Below are 19,479 nucleotides of genomic sequence, written 5' to 3'. Positions count from 1 at the left end.
AAGTATTTTCAGAAATATCACTTGATGGTAGACAATTTGGCAACATTATCAAAATGGAAAAGTATCTCCATTATAAAAAAAATTACATTTCTCTCCAGTAATGGAATGTTTTTCAACTACTTGTGTGATTCAGGACATTTTTGTCACTTAAAACTCCTGGTTATCACCAAACTTCCCTTTAGACTCAGCAGCAATTCATGTACATGAACACAAATAAATATAGCACATCTCCTGAGGTCTACAGAATCCACTTTTATTAAGATGTTATACTATGGAGGACAATGTACCAGACTACCGATGCTTTAAAGATTAAGCACTTTATTTCTTTCTAATGCTGTACAAAAATCATGAGTGTATTTGATACATGTATTGAGTTTGTATTCTTTATCATTTAAGATTATGCATACATAACAATGGTATGCACAATGCACTAAAAAGTAGTGTATACTTGGTCAGCAATGCAGGAGAATGGGTCTAGTTGCACTGGCATTCTGAGTGAGGAGTAGGGTGTTTCTGAGATTTTGGTATCACTGAGGAGGGGTGCCCTAGGTTTTACGAAACTTGTGTCGTAGGCAGTGACCTATGAGGACTTTGGCTCTTTAGTGGATTCTTAAGAACTATGAGCAGTGAGGAACAGTTAGTGGATTGAGATCTATGAGCAGAAACATGTTTAAACACAGGAATCTAATACATTTAAAAAGATTGTTTATAGGGCCCATTTAGATTACTATTTACAGACAAAACTACCTTCAATGGTTTCTTGAAGTCTACGTTCTTGCTTTTCCTCAATACTTCCACAGTGTCTTCAACAATGTGCCCCCTTCGTACAATCAGCACAAGGCAAGGGTTAACTGTATCAACCACAGGCAAGAAAAAGGATGAAAAGTTTTGTCTGTGTGCCTGGTCCACTGCCAACTGGAAAACAGGAAAAGTTAGTGGTCAGTATCTTCATGGTATTTTTAAAACATTAGCAGAAGTTAAAGGTGGAAGGTTTACCAAAAAAAACAGGAATAATACTATGAAAAAGATGATGCATTCTTGAAATTTAAATACACCATAAGATTAAATACTTCTTTCATGGCAACAAAAGACAATTTCATAACACAGTTCCTATTTTCAGCTGTCAACACTGAACATTGCATTTCTAGCAATTAATTAAACAACTGAGTGCTAAATAATCTTTAACATTTTTGTACAGCTTACCTGCCTTTAGACATGGTCACATACAGATGGACTATACTTGACAATCCAAAGATAAACTCACCTACGCCACTTCAACCTTAAGTAGTTCCATTTTTGGGTAGACAGGTTGACCCTCTCATTTTAAGTATAAGCAACCACTGTAGATGTCCCTGCAAAACCTTCTTAAGGATAATATGTGCTGGCCTAACTAGCAACTTATGAACGAATAAAAACACATTGTGTTCACGTGGTTGCCTCTAAAATAGCATAGCAGGTCATCAATTGTATTCAAGAAGGCAACTTGCCAATGCTTTCTCAAGGTAATTAAATGCCAGTGACGCCCACATCCACTGTATGAATTTAAAAAAATACCGAAACACAGTATCTCAAATCCCTTCATTTTTAAACTTGTTCATGATGTAAGGCTCTGATTGTACTAGAGAGGGTGAAGAGGAGATTCACCAGGATGTTGCCGGGGCTGGAGGGTTTCACCTAAGAGGAGAGGCTGGATAGACTGGGTTGTTTCCTTAAACGGGCTAAGGGGAGACCTGATCGAGGTACACAAATTTATGAGGGATATAGATAGGAAGGAACTTTTCCCCTTAATAAAGGAGTCAATAACTAGGGGGCATAGATTTAAGCTAAGGGGCAGGAGATTTTGAGGGGATTTGAGGAAAAACCTTTTCACCCAGAGGGTGGTGGGAATCTGGAACTCACTGCCTGAAAGGATAACCCTCAACATATAAGAAGCCTTTAAATGAACACTTAAAACACCACAGCATACAATGCTACACATTAAGTGCTGGAAAATGGGATTAGAATAGATAGATGTTGCAGAAGAACACATGAACTAGGAGCAGGAGAAGGCCATTTGACCCCTCGAGCCTGCTCCGCCACTCAGTAAGATCATGGCTTATGTTTTTGTGGACTTAGCTCCACTTAACTGCCTGCTCACCATATCCCTTAGTTCCTTTACTGACCAAAAATCTGTCAATCTTTGCCATGGCTGGCATAGACACGATGGATCAGAAAGGCCCTTTCTGTGCTGTGAAAATCAGATGCAAATGCCACTGGCAAAACCAGCATTCACTGCCCATCTCCAATTGTACCTCAGGTGTTGCTGGTGAGCTGTCTTTTTGTTAAGAGCCCTGCTGCCACAAGAGACTGATCTTGAGCCACTGCAGTCTGTATGCTGAAGGTCTGCACACATCCTGGAATTCCAGATTTTGATCTGGCAACAGGATGGTAAATAACTTGGAGAACTTGCAGATGGTGGCATTCCCATGTGCCTGCTGCCTTGTCATTCTGGTTGGGGGTTTGGAAGGTGCTGTTAAAGGATGCTTGGCCAGCTGTAGCAGTACATCTTGTAGATGGTATACACTGCTGCCACTGAGTGTAGGTGGTGGAGAGAACGAATTTTAAGACAGATGGGGTGCCAGTCAAGCAGGCTGCTTTTCCCCGAATGGTGTTGAGCTACTCAACTGCTGTTGTAAGGCAAGTGGCAAGTGTTCCATCACACTCATTTGTGTCTAATATGGAGTGGACATGCTTGGGAGTTAGAGATGACAGATCACAAAATTCCCAGTTTCTGACCTGCTCTTGCAGCCACAGTATTTATTTGGCTGGTCTAGTTCAATGTCTGGTCAACGATAGCCCCAGGACGTCGATATCAGGGGATTCAGCAATTGTAATGTCACTGAACATTACGTTGAAACTGAAATTGCTCCTAGCAGTTTCATGCCATCGTGAGCAAAGAAAAAATATAGACACTCGAACAGCTCACAAATATTTGTTGAAAATCTTGAGTCCAAATAGACAAATATCTAAGCTAACAATTTTCAGTCCTTGCTGCATAAAAGATGGCAAGACCTATACACATCAAATATCTGATACTTCCTTTTAACGAATGTAAATAAAATTTCAGTTTATTTTCACAAGTGAAACCAAACTCTTAGGCAAGATAGATGGAACTAGTTATCCGTTAGGCGCACGTGAATAGAAGTCCATTACTATTAACCTCAGAGCCAAGGTAAATTAACTGTATTCTGCAAAAGAGAATGACGATCACAGAAAATTCACTATTTTAAAAATGCTTCAACATTAGTCTCCACTACAATTCATTTCTGTGCTTGTATGTAACAAAAATAAATCACGCCAATGCATGTATAGAATACCACAGCGTTTCATAATCATGAATAACTAGCTTGAAGACATTTTCAACTCTTATATTAGTTATTGAGGCAACTGGATCTGTTGCTGTAATAAAGGGTTAATTCTCTGACTGGACAGATCATTGGATATCTGGACTTACTTGTCACCAATATTAGCAATATGTGAGCGGAATTTCAAGGTCTTCTCGAACAGGCGACCAACAAAGAATTTGATTCAAACAATGTTTAGGGAATTATTTTTGTCAATGTTACTGATCAATTCACTGTCATACTTGGGTCAGGCAAATATTTCTGCAACTTAACATTTAGTAAGGGCCTCCTGCACTGAGAACAGAGTTCACTCTTCTACTTTCCGATATATTAAGCCCTTGAGAGAAGTCTAAAGCAAGGTCTGCATATTGTAAAAAAAAGCAAAATGCTGCTGATGCTGGAAATCTGAAAATGCTAGAAAAAATCTCCAGATCAGGCAGTATTTGTGCAGAGAGAAACAGGGTTAAAATTTTGAGTCTAACATGACTCTTCTTCAGTCAATTATTTTAAAACCAGAAATTGACTCAGATTGGTAGAGAGTATAGATGCTTTTCAAAGAAAGCTGACGATACCAGTGAAACAGCAACCTGATATTTCAAATTTGCAACATACTTGTTTCATGTTTTAAAATCAATATTTAGTTAAAGATTGCCTTGCATGTTGTTGTCATTGTATTTAAAATAAATTATTGCTGGCTTAAGACTAACAAAAACTGATGACACAAAATTAAATAGGAAATTCAGATGAAAAGTCAGCAATAGAAAGTTAACAGCTGCTTTCCACCGAAGCTGCCCCGACATGACAATTATTCCCAGTACTTTTGTTTCAGGTTTCTGCAGTCTTTTGATTTTGAATAAATTAAAAGCTATCAAAAAAGGGCTTTTTAAAAAATTTCTGAGCTATTACCATACTAATGGTTTTGATGGACTGTGCCACATCAACAGGAAATATTCTCACCTGCATTTGTAAGATGGCATCTGTCTGCAGAAGTGTTGTTTTTGCTTGAGCATCAAATACAAATGGATACGTACAAATTGTAATCGGCATATCTGGCATCTAAAAATAATTTTTAAAAAAGTTTGCATCACATCGAGTGAAGACATTTCCATTCTTAAACATTAATCGAAAACAAGTTAAAATGGAGTCTAAAAGGTAGAGCTGAGATCTGCAAATAAATGTACTAAACATGGACAACAGACAGAAAGTTGATCTTTTGTTCCATTATTGTGTTTGCTGAAGGATCAATATTTACCAGAATTCCCATTCTCCTTTAAAGACACACATACAAAATAAATGAGCATCTAGTTGCTTTGGTAGCAATGGATTGCTGTAGTTCCAAAGATGCCACCTTTTCTCAGAGATATTAAAAGATCCAAAAGATCCTATAGTATTATTTGGAGAGTAGGGCAATGCCCTTGTCAACATTCATCTATTGGTCACTACAAAATCCAAGTACTTGGTCACATAGCTCGTCCTAGTTGTGGAACTGAGCCACGACAGATCAGCCATGATCTTATTGAATGGCGGGGCAGGCTCGAGGGGCCAGATGGCCTACTCCTGCTCCTATTTCTTATGTTCTAGTTTGTGGAACTTACGGTATGCAAACTAATTGTTATTTTCTACATTATTCCAGTGACCACACATCAAAAGCACTTTATTGGCTGTGGAGCGCTTTAGAATATTATGAAGTGATTAAAAAACAGCAAGTGCCCAAAGTTCTATAATTCTCCTACGCTTACCACATCAGAAACTACCTTGCACTGAAAGTAAAACTTCTCCATTATGAATGGAAACATATGTTAGATCATGTGGGAGAACCAGTCTAAAAGAGTAGGGATGGGGCAGCTAAAGGTTCTGTCACTGATGGTGAGGTAGAAGATTAAAGAGTGCAACAGGCATGGGAGCCATGGTCACAAATGTACAAAACCCAATAGTCGGTATATTAATTATATAAATAAAGATTATATACAGTGCGTACAGGGGATGAACACAGATTGATACTGCTATAGAGTTGTCTCGTTAGGTAGCTATATATTTGTAATGTTCCACTTCCAATTAGGCTTTTTAGTTACAGGTCCCACAAAAATGCAAGGGGTAATTCATTTGGTAGCCCCATCTCTGATCTGAACTTCCTAAGAGGATGGTCATAGGAGGTGCAGGACTGCAGAGTTACTGCCCCAATAAAGGCATGTTGCAAATCACAGAAAGCCCAATCAATTGCAATGTTTCAAAGTTCATTAAATATAGCCATTAGAAACATTTACTTACAACTCCATATACTTGATGTTGAATCCAATTTACATAATCATTCCTGATGTCTATGAGATCTTGTACTTCATGGATGTAGAATTTGTCATACTGAATTATCTGTCCAGCCTTCTCATTTACCTACATTAATAAATTGTAACCATGCGGAAACAGAAATTCAAAGAACACTGATTTTAAAATGAGTTTAGACAGCCATTACTGCATGCACAGAATCAAATGTCAAGAACTTGTATATGCAGTTTGACACAAACTTACCCTATGCAGAATTGCCAAAACCTCCAGGGCAGTTTTCAGAAAATTATTCCATGTCCTTCGCTCAGAGTTCACCATTCCAACCTTGGTTAGTTTCAGAAGGGATACTACAACATCCTTATAAAGTTCCACAACCTTCTGAAAGAACGCAGGTTCAAACGTAGCCCACCAATTTTCTATGGTTAATGATTCAGGATTTGTAAATGATTTTGCAATACGAAGTAAAATGTGTGCTGTACCAGCTATTTAAGTTCAAAAGTACTAATTTTCAAGCCCCCAGTCACATTCATTTTGAAAGAATGCAATAGAAATAGTAAAATTATAGTTTGTTTTAAATAACAGGCTGCTACCATTTTTTAATGTTATCTAAAGGCATAGTATGCAACGGTTTAGGCCAGAAATATACAAGAATGAAGTGAATAGAACTAGTGGACAGGGTGCTATGAATTTACACCGTTAGGTCTTAGAAAACTGTTGCTTCACATTTCTGAGGTAAGGGTTTTGGAATTCTCAAACCAGCACTTTCAATTATTTTTGATTAGATATATATCCATTTATCTCCTGTTATGGTTAAATAAAATATAACTTTTAGAAAAGGCCATGACAGTGCCATACTAGTACAAATACTTGTTCGGTAGCAATGACATCCATATTTCTACATGACCAATAACAAAGTTTTATTTAAAGATGAAGCAAACATTTCCACGATAACTCATGTAATTCTTGTCCTAGATATTTAATTAATGTTTTTAAAGTATCAATGTTTTACAAAATATATTTACCGAGTACTTTCAGTGGCACTTTTTCAAGTTTCACAATAGCCATTCCAAATGGAATGGCCAATGTTGCATAGTTGTTGGCATCACTCATGGGTGGGCACTCTGGCAGAGTAACATAGATCCTCAAGGCCTCTACATCAGGTGGGGAATTGGAAAGTTTTGGGATCAGATTTTTCTCCACACTAGCTGCTATCTAGAGATAAACCAAGAGATATTGGTTAAGAGTGAGAAGCAGCAACAACCTCCACTTGTGAGAACAAAGGCTTGATTATAAATCTTTATTTGAATTCTTCATTTAAAAGTTTCACAGAAATCAGTCAGATCAACAAGAGAACCACTCCAGCAAAGACTAAATATAAAAAGATGCTGCAAACATTTATTCTGACCAAAGATGATTACTACTTAACAAGATGTGTTTGCTTCATTAACGTAGAACAGCAAATCTTATAATGGTGGAATTTCATTAACCCAATTAAACGTTCATCAGGAGAATCTCTGTTCCACTTCATTTCCCTTCAACTGGTCTCTCATAAAAGCCAGAATATTAAAAGCTTTGCCAGCAAATGCCAATTAGATTGAGATAAAGTTTATTTATTAGTGTCACAAGTAGGCTTACATTTCCACTGCAATGAAGTTACTGAGAAAATCCCATCAGAGGGTACACAGAGAGAATTTAACATGGCCAAAGCATCTAACCTGCACATCTTTCAGACTGTGGGAGGAAACCAGAGCACCCGGAGCAAACCCATGCAGGCTTGGGGAGAATGTGCAAACTCCACTCAGACAGTGATCCAAAGCCAGGAATTTAACTTGGGTCCCTGGCACTGTGAGGCAGCAGTGCTAACCACTGCGCCACTATGTCGTCCAAAGACAAAGGATTATAGATTTATATATCTATTGATATCCAATTAGGAATCTGATATCCGAGAGCAGTCCGAAGGTTAACAGGAAAACGTTGGTCCGGACACCTTATAAATTGCTAATATTCTTGGAACATATTGCCACTTCCACAATAGCCACTGTCAGCCTCCTCAGAGAACACTGCAAGTTAACTATTGGCAAGAATTGCTTGTAAACGCCAAACCACCTACTCACACTGAATTTCTAAGCTCCCTCTGGCTCTCAAATATTGGACTTCCTTTCCATCTTCCACACAGAAACAGCCAGTCTGCACTGTCATCCAGCCTTTTCTTGGCTCAGAAACACCTGTTGCCTGCTTTGTTGAGTTAGTTTAATCTAGGTCTAATTCAGTCCCTCCCCAAAGTTTTGTCTTTTCTCTTCTCGCCCTCCCCAGTGTTTTTGCAAAGACTGATGCTTATATATTCAAACTCTTATCTGCATCCACATTAGTGCAGTGGAATGGGAGAAGTGCCCCCATATATACAATATCTACTGCCAATTTTTTCTGTCACTTCCTCAAAGAACTCTTATCAAGTTTGTGAGACAGAACCTCCCCTTCACAAAACCATGCCGCCTATCACTAATAAGCCTATTATTTTCCAGATGTGAGTACATCCTTTCCCTAAGAATCTTCTCCAATAATTTCCCCACCATTGATGTAAGGCCCACAAGCCTGTAATTTCCCAGACTGTCTCTTCTGCCCTTCTTAAACAGAGTAACAATGTTAGCTACTCTCCAATCCTCTGGTACCTCACCCGTGGCTAAAGAGAGCACAAAGATTTCGGCCAAGGCCTCAATAATTTCTTCCTTTGTCTCTCACCATTTTGGGATAGACACTCTCTGGCCCTGGGGATTTGTCCACTTTAACGTTTTTCAAAACTCCAATACCTCCTCCTTTTTTCTCAACATGTCCTAGAATGTCAACATCCTCGTTTCTATACTCACCATCCACCACATCCCTCTCCTTTGTGAATACTGATGCAAAATACTCATTTAACACGTCACCAATCTCATCTGGCTCCAAACACAAATTCCCTCCACTGTTTTGGAGTGCACCAAACCTTTCCTTAGCTACCCTCTTCCTCCTTATATAGGCATAAAAAGCCTTGAGATTCTCCTTAATCCTGCCTGCCAAGGACATTTCATGGCCCCCTTTTGCCCTCCTAGGTCCCCGTTTAAGCTCTTTCCTGTTACTTTTATTTCTCAAGAGCCTTATTCGTTTTCATTTTTCTGAATTGCATGTATGCCGCCTTCTTTTTCACTAAGCTCACAATCTCTCGTCATCCACAGTTCTTGAATCTTGCCACCTTTATCTTCATTTTTACAGGGACACACTTGTCCTGAATTGTTAACAACTGACTTTTAAGAGACTCCCATATATCGGATGTGGATTTACCCTCAAACAGCCACCGCCAGTCTATGTTCCCTAGCTCCTGTTGTAGTTAGCCTTCCCCGTTTGGTACTTTTACTCTGGGATTACTCCTATCCTTTCCTATAAGTATCTTGAAACTTACAGAACGTGATCACTGTCCCCAAAATAATCTTCACTGAAACATCAATTACTTGTCCAGGCTCGTTTTCCAGATTCAGGTCAAAGGTTGCCCCTTCCTGATCTGCACTTTCTACATATTGCCTCAAGAAACACTCTTGGACACACTGAATAAACTCTGTCCTGTCCAAGCCCATGGCACTAAAGTAATCCCAGGCCATACTGGAGAAGTTAAAATCGCCTATCACCACAACCCTATTGTTTCTACATCTTCCTATAATCTGCTGACATATCAGTTCCTCCACTTCACACCAGCTGTTGGAAGATCTGTAGTACAGCCCCAACAGCGTGACTGCACCGCTCCTGATCCTGATTCTACCCATATGGCCTCACTGCATGATCCCACCAAGGTGTCCTCCTTATGTATAGCTGTGACATTCTCCCTGATCAGTAAAACAACACCCGCGCCTCTTTTGTCACTCTCTCTCTATTTCATCTGAAGCATCTAAATCCTGGAATGCTAAGCTGCCAGTCCTGTTATCCTTTCATCCAAGTCTCCGTAATTGCCTCGAAATTGTAATTCCACGTAATAATCCAAACTTTAAATTCATCCGCCTTACCTGTCATACTTCTTGCGTTAAAACAAACACACCTTAGAACATCTGTCCTATCATGTTTTGTACACTCTCCCTGTTTTTATTTCTCTCAACCTTACTGGACCCATTCACTAAGTTCTGCACAGTCTCTATACCCTCTGACCTATGGCTGTGGATCCCATCCCCCTGCCTTATATTTTAAAACCACCCAAACAATCAAATCTCCCCGCTCGGACATCAGTGCCCTTCCAGTTAAGATGCAACCCGTCCTTTTCGTAGTTCCCATCTGCCATGGGAGAGATCTCAGTGGTCTAAAAATCTGAACCCCACCCTCCTGCACTAACTCCCAAGCCACTTATTAAGCTGCACTATCTTCCTGTTTCTTGCTTCACTACCATGTGGCACAGGGAGTATTCCTCAGAATATAACCCTGAAGATCTTGCATTTCAGCTGCCTTCCTAACTCCCTGAACTCATTTTGCAGGACCACATTTTTCTTCCTACTATGTGACACTTCAGGATATTATACCCTCTTCCCCTACCCCACCCACACTAGTGAAGATTCTGCAACACTGTTTGGCAGGAGGAATATTTAAGGCATCAACAAGTTTACATAGACACTTCCTATGATAAGTAGAACATAATTGAAATTCACTTTAACAACATACAAGTAAATTACATTTAGGAATTAAAAATGCATCCCTAATCCAGTAACTCCCTATCTGCCTTACTTGAAGAATTCACCATGTCTTGACTCCACTAATGCCATTAGAAACTGACTTATTAAAAGTCTTTGCCTGGAGTTTTTGTAGGTTCCGCTGTTTATTTGAGTTCATTTTGCCTGAAATTGGCCAACCCAAAGTAAAAGATTAATAAAGGTCTATCAGTTACCATCTGTAAAATATATCAAGAAACATTTTTATTGTAGTATTTTGTTTAAAAAGTACGTCCTAAAAAGCTGGTTCATGGAAGATTTTATATACACCAATATTCAATCAGGTTTGAGCAGAAACTCTGGGGGGTAGAATGTATACTTCTTACTAATGCGATTTACATCCCCATCTCAGATTGAACCCAAACGGAAACTGCTGGCTCTTGTCTATAAAACGTTATTTGTCATGATATTTCAATCATATTTTTGTACCAACTTTTCCCATTGCACGTTCCGGTTCCCCATTTCCTTTCGTTTTTTCTCTACATTAAATTTCACCATTCATTTGATTAAACAATTCACTCAAGTAATCTCTTAAGAACACTTTTGCTCCTCCGTTGTTAAAATCTCTAACATCTAAAATAATGTTTTACTCAGAATAAAAACAGTTGTTTTTTTTAATAATAAAGAAATAAAAACAAATGCTGGAAAAAGGCAGCAGGTCAGGCAATGTCAGAGCACCATGTCAGAAAGTAGCACCCACCAACTAAAGCTCCCTGAAAAGTGAATTTTTTTTTTGGTGGGGTGCTGTCATGTGTGCAGCCAGCTTCAACCCCTGTTCCACATACTTTCTGGTCACTCGATCTACATACATTGGAAGAGACTGAAATGTCTCCCACCTGCTAGGGCAAGGAAGAGGGACGGGGGGGATGATGGAGGGAAAAAGAATCAGATGGGAGAATTACATCAGGAAGGCTCTGGTCTTCCTTGGCTACAGGAAGTTAGGTAGTGGGTGGGGAACCAGGTTTGAGGACTGTCTGACCTGAGGCTGTAGAAGGTTTAGCTAGTCAGAAAAAGAGAGAGAGAGAGACACACACAATAACATTTATTACAATAATTATTGGATTGTACTGAATATAATTATTGGATTAGGGATGCAAATAATCCAAAAAATAACAAGAGGGGCATTTTACAAAGTCTGAATATAGTTGCTCTGTGACCCCTCAAATCAGAATCATCGAATTCCTACAGTGCAGAAGGAGACCATTCAGTCCATCAAATCTGCACCAACCATAATCCACCCACACCCTATTCCTGTAACCCCACATATTTATCCTGCTAATCCCCTAACACTAAGGGTCAATTTAGCATGGCTAATCCACCTAATTTACACATTTTTGGACTATGGGAAGAAACCAAAGTAACTGGAGGAAACTCGCGCAGACATAGGGAGAATGTGCAAATTCCACAGAATGATCCGAGGCTGGAATTAACACAGGTCTCTGGCGCTGAGGCAGCAATGCTAAGCACTGGTGCTAACATCAGCGTTAATACACCAGTCCTACATACCTCCCCATGTATGCCAGGTTCTGCCCACTGAATTAATCCAATCAGAAAAGTGCATACAGGAATAAACTGTGCATTATGACTATAGATTGTAATTAACTTAATGCCCCAGCACTGATCCATGTGGCATGCTGCCAACCTGAAAATATCCTGTATATCACTATCCTGTCTCTTAAACAATCCTCCATTCATATTACCTCGAACTCCATTAGCCTTTAACTCGTCTATCAACTTTTTGATGGCATCTCGCAAATGACTTTTGGAACTTCAGGTATATTGCATCTCTACTGGTTCATCTATCCTAGAACTTGCATTCTTGAAAAAACTCTCCAATGACGACCCTGTCTGACTGTACCACGATTTTCTAAGTACACTAAGAACTTATTAATAGATTCCAGCATTTCATGATGATCGATGGCAGATTAACTGGTTCTGTTTTCCGCCCCTTCTTAAAAAATTACATCACATTTGCTAACTTCCAATTTACTGGAACAATGCCAGAATTTAGGGAATTTTGGAAACTTGTAACCAGCACTTCCACCATCTCAGCAGCTCCTCTTTTTAGAATTTTAGCCTACAGAACCATAGGCCTTGCAGATTTGTTTGTAAGGATTAGGATGATGCTAGGAAAGGAAAATTGGCAATCCAGATTAAAAATAATTAATGGGGGAGAGTTGCCTTCAATCGCGAGAAATGAATACAGCCGGTTATACTAGAACGAAAGGCTGATGGAAAGAATTGTAGCTAAATAATGAAGTAGTGTTAAAACAGAAATGGTCCAGACCCAGTCAAGCTATATTCCCTTAAAAGGGAAGGGTAGGGCAAACAAATCCAGAGCTCCCTGAATGGAAAAGGAGATAGAAGTTAAAATAAGAAAAAGTGTGCTTATGACAATGCCAGGCAGAAAATACAGTTGAGAAGCAAGAGGGATACAGAAGGCTCAGAGGAAAGGTGAAAAGCAAATTTGAGAAGTGAAGAGGGATTATGAAAAAAGACTGGCAGCCAACATAAAGGGGAAATCCCAAACTCTTCCACAAGCAGATAAATAGTAAATGAATGGTAAATGGAGGAGTGGGGCCAATTAGGGACCTAAAATGGGAATTTACACGTTTAATCTGGGGGCACGTTTGAAGTAGTAAATTAATACTTTGCTTCTGTCTCTACCAATGACGTAGATGCTGCCCAGGCCATGATGGCTGATGAGGAAACTCTGTCACTACAAGGGTTCAAAATTGATAAGGAGGAAGCGTTGAATAGACTGTCAGTACTAAAAGTTGACGAGGCACTGGGCTGGATGAGATGCCCAATCTACCATAGCCAACTTGCCCTTCATACCTTCTTAATTGGCTTTGCTTAAATTTAGGAATTTAGTTTCTGATTTAACAACATCATGATCAAACTCAATATGAAATCCCATCATATTTCATTCACCAAGTGTCTACACATTGCATCGGTATATTTCCCCTCAGTCTGTCACCATCTTATCTCCTTTGGCAATATTTCTGAATGATGCCATTTATACTCAAATCAATACCAACCCCTGATGCTACCATTGCACACTTTCCTTCAGTCTTAAAGGCAACTAATCATTCAATATCTCTGCTTTCTATCCCTTAGCCAATATTATATCCAGCCTACCACTGATCCTTCAATCATATGGATTTCAAATTTTTTTAGTAAGCCTATTATGTGGTACTTGACAAACACCTTTTGAAAGTCAATGTACACAACAACTGCATGACTCATCAACCCCCCTGCCCTCCCCAACCCCACTCCCAGGGTTGCACAAAGATATAATTTTTGAATTAGCACAAATCAGATTAGTACAGTATTAAGGGAAACAAACCAACCATATGCTAAGACTGTCAGCCCAAGAGGGAAAATATACAATATAAAAGTGATAGATTCAGTGTAAAAACATGAAATTAAATGCAAATCTAAACTTATTGTCCTATAGTTCTGCTTAAGCAGCTCTCCCTTTCCAGCTCTTTCAACCAGGAGAACAGAATAGTTGCTCTCAGGATTCAGCAGTGCCACAAAGCGTTCCAAACCACCATCTAACGTACACAATTATTAAAGCACCAAAAACAGTTGCTCCACTCTCACTTCACTTTAAACACACCTCTGCTGAGGAGTACACCTTACCCAAACATGATGAAGTGCATTGTCAATCAATTTCACATGGCAAATCAAAATTGGTGGGGAAAAGAATACTCTAACTTTCTTAAGGGAGGATCTCAGCTAAACTGCCAGAATATGAGATTATATTCTATTAAATGTAGACATCCAAGTAGACAATACCTGTTGTGAAATCCGAGGATGGTTAGACTGTACTAGTCTGTGAAATAACAATCTAGCTGCATTCATATCAATCCCGGAGAATTTGGAACTGGTTTTATAGTGATCATCATTACTGAAATGAAAATGCTATCCATTAGTATAGATTCGTCAGAGTGTTATGACACAAATACTTAAAAAACAGCTCTGACATTATATATCAAATCATAATTTATTGCTTATTAACTCACTTGACCACAAAATGACATGCTATACATTATTGTAATTAACCTAATGCATGAAATTCACAAATTACTGGGGTTGAACTAATGGTAAACCAAACATTTGCCCTTTTAGAATAATTTCAGTATGCAAGATTCTTTGCGAAAGAGAAAACAGGGTCAGTGGCATTTGTAGTATGCAGTACCTTCAGCTGTTTTTTGGCATCACGTGGAGTGAACTGAATTGGCTGAAGACTGGCATCTGTGAGGCTGGGGACTTCTGGAGGAAGCTGAGAGGGATCATCCACTCGGCACTTCTGGCTGAGGGTTGCTGCAAATGCTTCAGCCTTGTCTTTTGTACTGGTGCACTGGGCTCCTCCATCATTGAGGGTGGGGATATTTGTGGAACCCCTCCTCCAGTTGGAACTGAACAGGGTGTAACATTTTATGGGGTTTTTAAATGTGAGGTGGGAACAGGAAAAATTAAAATGTTCACTGATTTCAACGAGTGCTGGCTTGGGGGTAGGGTACAGCATAGACTTTGGCAGAGTACTGAATAACAAACTACACCTTAAGGATTTTTATGCAAGGCCATCAACACTGACAGATGACCAACTACCTCACCTCCACTCCTCACTACCAATCCATTGTTTGCAAAGGTAGAGATAGAAGCTAAGATACTCCCAACAAGCAGAGATACTGATATATTCACACCAGGCAGTTAATTTTAAATATGACTGACAGTTATCCAAATATAGGAAAGTTCCAATAACCATGTAGATGATCCTTAGAGAAGCTGCAAATGCTTAAATCAGAGTCATTTTAATACTTCTTCGGGGACATAATTCAGTCTTGTGCCGCACCCACTGATAAGAAATTAAGAACCACTGAACGTACAAAACATATTAACGCAGGTAATATTTTAAAATATTTTTGCCTAGAATTGAAGAATTGTGACTGAAAATATACCTAGAATTCATTCGCTTGTTCATTTTTTTGTGAAATAAACTTGCTTATTGGTTTTAACCTAAAATGAGGTATGATTTTGACATGTTCTAGTGTGTATTGAAGACAGAAGAGGAACTCAATGGGGTGATTATCAGTCGCTGAAACAATTATGTGAAAGTTGTTACACTCATTTTCATATGCATGTTACTGGATACTGACCTAGCCATCAAGGGGTGAAGATACTCTCTGCTTTTACCTGGGAGAATAATCTAAGATATGGTAGCCAAAAAGAAGAGAAGGCTTAAAAACAAAATGAAAACCTTTCTTGATGCTGCCAGTTTGACACCAAATGTTTAATTTGCAAGGAGAGAAATAGGCACTCTGTTCAAACATGCATTGCCACTTCAGAGTCAGAAATTCTGACAGAGATGAAGAGAAAACATTTGAAATAATTCAAACATAACTTTAAAATATGTTCACTTTGAGGATATTGAGGGAAGCTGTTTTTTGATGAAGGCAACATTGATGTGCATACATGTACTTGAGAGTTAAGTCAGAAGTCTGGAATGAAAACAGCAGCAACATGGATGGAAAATTAGCTGAGTGACAGGAAGACAGTAGTGATTAAGTGATGCTATTCAGGCTGGAGGAAGGTTGAAAGTGGAGTTACGCAGGAGTCAGTGTTAGGGATCCTGCTCTCCTGATACATATTACTTAGACCTTGACATATAGGACACAATTTCAAAATTTGCTGACCAAATTTGATGAGGAATCCAAGGATATATGCATTAATCATTCCCCCTCACCTTCTCCCAGGAAATGTGTGAAAGCATTGGAACACAGAAAAGATTCATGGGGATGGTTCCAAGGATGAGAAACTTCAGTTACATGGATAGACCGGAGAAGCTGGGGCTATTCTCCTTGGAAAAGAGAAGGGGCTGAGAAGAGATTTGATAGAGGTATTCAAAATCATGAGGGACTGGATGCAGTAGATAGGGAGAAACTGTTCCCTATCCTTAAAGAGTCAAGAAAGAGGAGGCACAGATTTAAGCCCTATATAGTGAGTAGTTAGGATCTAGAATGCAATGCCTGAGAGGGTGGTGGAGGTAGTTCAAATGAGCCATTCAAGAGGGAATTGGATCATAAGCTAGAAAAGAAAGAATGGGCAGAGTTACTGGAAAAAGGTGGAAGAATAGCACAAGATGAAATGTTCTTTCAGAGGTCACCACAATACAGACACAATGGGCCAAGTGGCCTCCCTTCTGTGCTGTAGCTGTTCGGTGATCACCTAAATATGACCTGGAAAAATGTTTAATATGTTCCAGAAAATGTGTTCTTAAATGAAAAACTTGTATTGTAAGTTGGACTGTTTGAAGAATCAAATGCCTTTGAGAAGAGGAGGATGGAAGGTAGTTTGATTTGCTTATAACCCGAGGGGTAGTTTTATCAGTAACTGGAAGTTAGACATCATCTCATGATGTAAAACATCATCTAATCTGATATTTACTCTCTGAAAACTTGAAAGTAAAATCAGGAAATACTAATGATGACGTCCTGCAAATCTGCTGTGACACATCTGCACTCCCTGCTTGGCACGGTCAGTATTTCATCTCTCTACTGGCAGTCAATAATAACACACATGCAGCAATCTCTAAACCAAAGTATAAACGTCTGAGATAGAGAACATAGGCTGTTGAACACAGCCGGGTGATAAAGACACTGCAGCCAATAGAAAACATTACAAGGTCTGAAAAATTCCTTGTCCGTTGCCAGCTGCTGACCATAACATCGTTAATATCATGAACATTATACCAGAGTTGCAAATGTAAAGCTATAGCCAGCAGGAACTAACAATCCAACAATAGCTCCCTTTCCATCATCCCAGTAATAAACTATAAGCAGCTGGCAGGATGATGTTTTACATAATGCCCCCAAACCATATCAACATATAATTTGCAGTGTACCTCCAATGCAATATGTTAGAGCAGCTGAAATGGTGCATTTTTTAAAAAAAGCATTGGAAACCTACAGCAGCACTTTTAACTTGGAAAAATGGACTTAACACTCAAAAAGTAAATAAAGTGCTATTAAGGTGATTTCCTATTGACTCGTTACACTAGTGCTTTGGCACTAAATATTTACAGAGATTAAAAAGGCATTCTGGCATGTGACTGGTGGCTCCATGACTCCGAAAGAAACGTCAAAAGTACAAGTGCAACTATGTATTCCCGTGGCCACACAGCCATGAAATTAAAATTAACTGCTCACATATGAAAGGACAATTTCAAATCAATACCCACTGGTAAATTAGACTTTCAGATACTACGAGTTCTGAATATGGCAAGTAGTGAGCTCACAACAATGTTATCAAACATAAAGGAACTTTTCATGCTAGTAGTCACACAGCTTGAATATCCGTTGTTTTCCTACTGGGCAACAAACCGAATGAGAGTCTGCTGGAGATGCAAGAACAAAATTAATCAGATTTATTTACTTTTGAATGGTCTTTGGGCATCAAGCCTCTTTGGAGTTCCACTTAATTATTATTTTACATGATAAAAGATCTTAAAAAAAAAAATCAGGTACTGCTGGATTTCTTGGTGGAATGAAATTTCTGTGGCTGAGACACCAAAGGACAATTTACTGGAATTGAGATGCTACCCATTTCTGAAATTGAAGGGACTAAACTATACATCCGAGATATTCTTTTTACATCGTAGGTTTCTTACTGTTTAAGAAAAAATACTTCCATTTGCAACAACTACAAATAATATATTCCGGCAGTGCCTCTTGTGACTCGGGAAAATTGTTTCTGGTGTAAAAACTGTGTCACTGGATCAGTCAACAGTAAATATTATTTTTCATTATTTTTATTGCTCTAGAATATGAAAAAATACAAGATTGCAATCTCAAAATTTTTAAAGGTATAAACTATACCTCAAGGCAAGAAAGCTTCCGTTTAAGCAGCCTGCTGATGAGAATATCGTGTCAATTTCACTAGGAGAAAAACAGACACCACATTAAACAAATTCATTTGCAATTTTTCTGATTTACTCATACGTATCTCTGCTAAGTTTTTTTTTGTACTTCAGCTGAATTTTAGCTTTCACACAGTAGTATACTGCCAGATATCTGTAGAGATGAAATTGCTGCAGAACATAAAGCACATCAAGCAGCCCTTGCCTTTTGCGGTCAAATGGCTGACTCTCCCTTGTAAAAATACAGCCCTGCAGTCAGTCTGACTTCTCACCGGTTTCTCAAAATAGAAAGAGTGCCTAGGATCTTTGACAGCTGGTGAGGCCAATATCTTACTATTGAAAATATTATTGAAAATGCCTGGCGCGTAGGTAGTCATTCCATCAACTTCTACATACAATAGGGACATGCTAAAGTGGTGAAACATTTTGTCGATGGCCTAAGCAGCTGTTTTAGAGCTATTTTTCAGTGTTGCCACACCACATGTTTAAAAGTGAGTTACAAAGAAATCTGAAGCACAATTCTATTCTGGATTGCTGTCAAATGAATACTTTTACAAACTACTTTCGCTGGTCACTGTACGGACAAAATTAATCTTCACTTTTCCTTGGTGAATTCATGGACCGTAGGGAAAAAATACTCTCCTAGTTGGGTAACTCTGGTCTAGAAATGATTTCTGAAACATGCCGACTTACTAGACTAATCAAAACCATCCACACAGGTGAAATAACAAGACCCATGCTCACAGAATAAAAAACTTCCTTCAGTAAAGTTATAGAAATTCTCTGACTGATGTGATTGTTAAGTGGGAGGCCTTCAAAAGAGAAATTTTGAGAGTGCAGGATTTGCATGTTCCTGTCAGGATTAAGGGCAAAGTGAATAAGACTAAGGAACCTTGGTTGTCGAGGGATATTGGAATTCTGATAAAGAAGAAGAGAGAGATGTATGACATGTATAGGCAACAGGGAGCAAATAAGATGCTTGAGGAGTATAAAAAGTGCAAGAAACTACTTAAAAATCAGGAGGGCCAAAAGAAGACATGAGGTTGCTTTGGCAGTCAAAGTGAAGGATAACCCTAAGAGCTCCTACAGGTATATTAAGAGCAAAAGGATAGTAAGGGGTAAAATTGGTTCTTCTGAAGATCAAAGTGGTTGGCTATGTGTGGAACCAAAA

The 19,479-nt window shown here is 38.9% G+C and overlaps 1 protein-coding gene across 1 annotated transcript in view; it reads right to left on the bottom strand.

Moving 5' to 3' along the window:
- The window catches only part of herc4 (HECT and RLD domain containing E3 ubiquitin protein ligase 4), a 93,237-nt gene that overhangs the window by 20,243 nt on the left and 53,515 nt on the right, over positions 1–19,479 (bottom strand). The window contains exons 11-17 of the mRNA XM_080205404.1: positions 18,268–18,327; positions 14,186–14,297; positions 6,686–6,875; positions 5,907–6,079; positions 5,652–5,771; positions 4,341–4,439; positions 748–915 (exon numbers count right to left, since the gene is read on the bottom strand). Coding sequence (XP_080061530.1) covers positions 748–915; positions 4,341–4,439; positions 5,652–5,771; positions 5,907–6,079; positions 6,686–6,875; positions 14,186–14,297; positions 18,268–18,327 — 922 coding nt within the window. The remainder of the gene's footprint in view (positions 1–747; positions 916–4,340; positions 4,440–5,651; positions 5,772–5,906; positions 6,080–6,685; positions 6,876–14,185; positions 14,298–18,267; positions 18,328–19,479) is intronic.

Source organism: Carcharhinus amblyrhynchos, chromosome 17 (assembly GCF_965287045.1).
Source record: "Carcharhinus amblyrhynchos chromosome 17, sCarAmb.v2.hapA, whole genome shotgun sequence".
In the NCBI taxonomy this organism is placed as follows: domain Eukaryota; kingdom Metazoa; phylum Chordata; class Chondrichthyes; order Carcharhiniformes; family Carcharhinidae; genus Carcharhinus; species Carcharhinus amblyrhynchos.
Note: the sequence above shows the minus strand (reverse complement) of the source record. Positions and strands in the feature narration are given on the sequence as shown.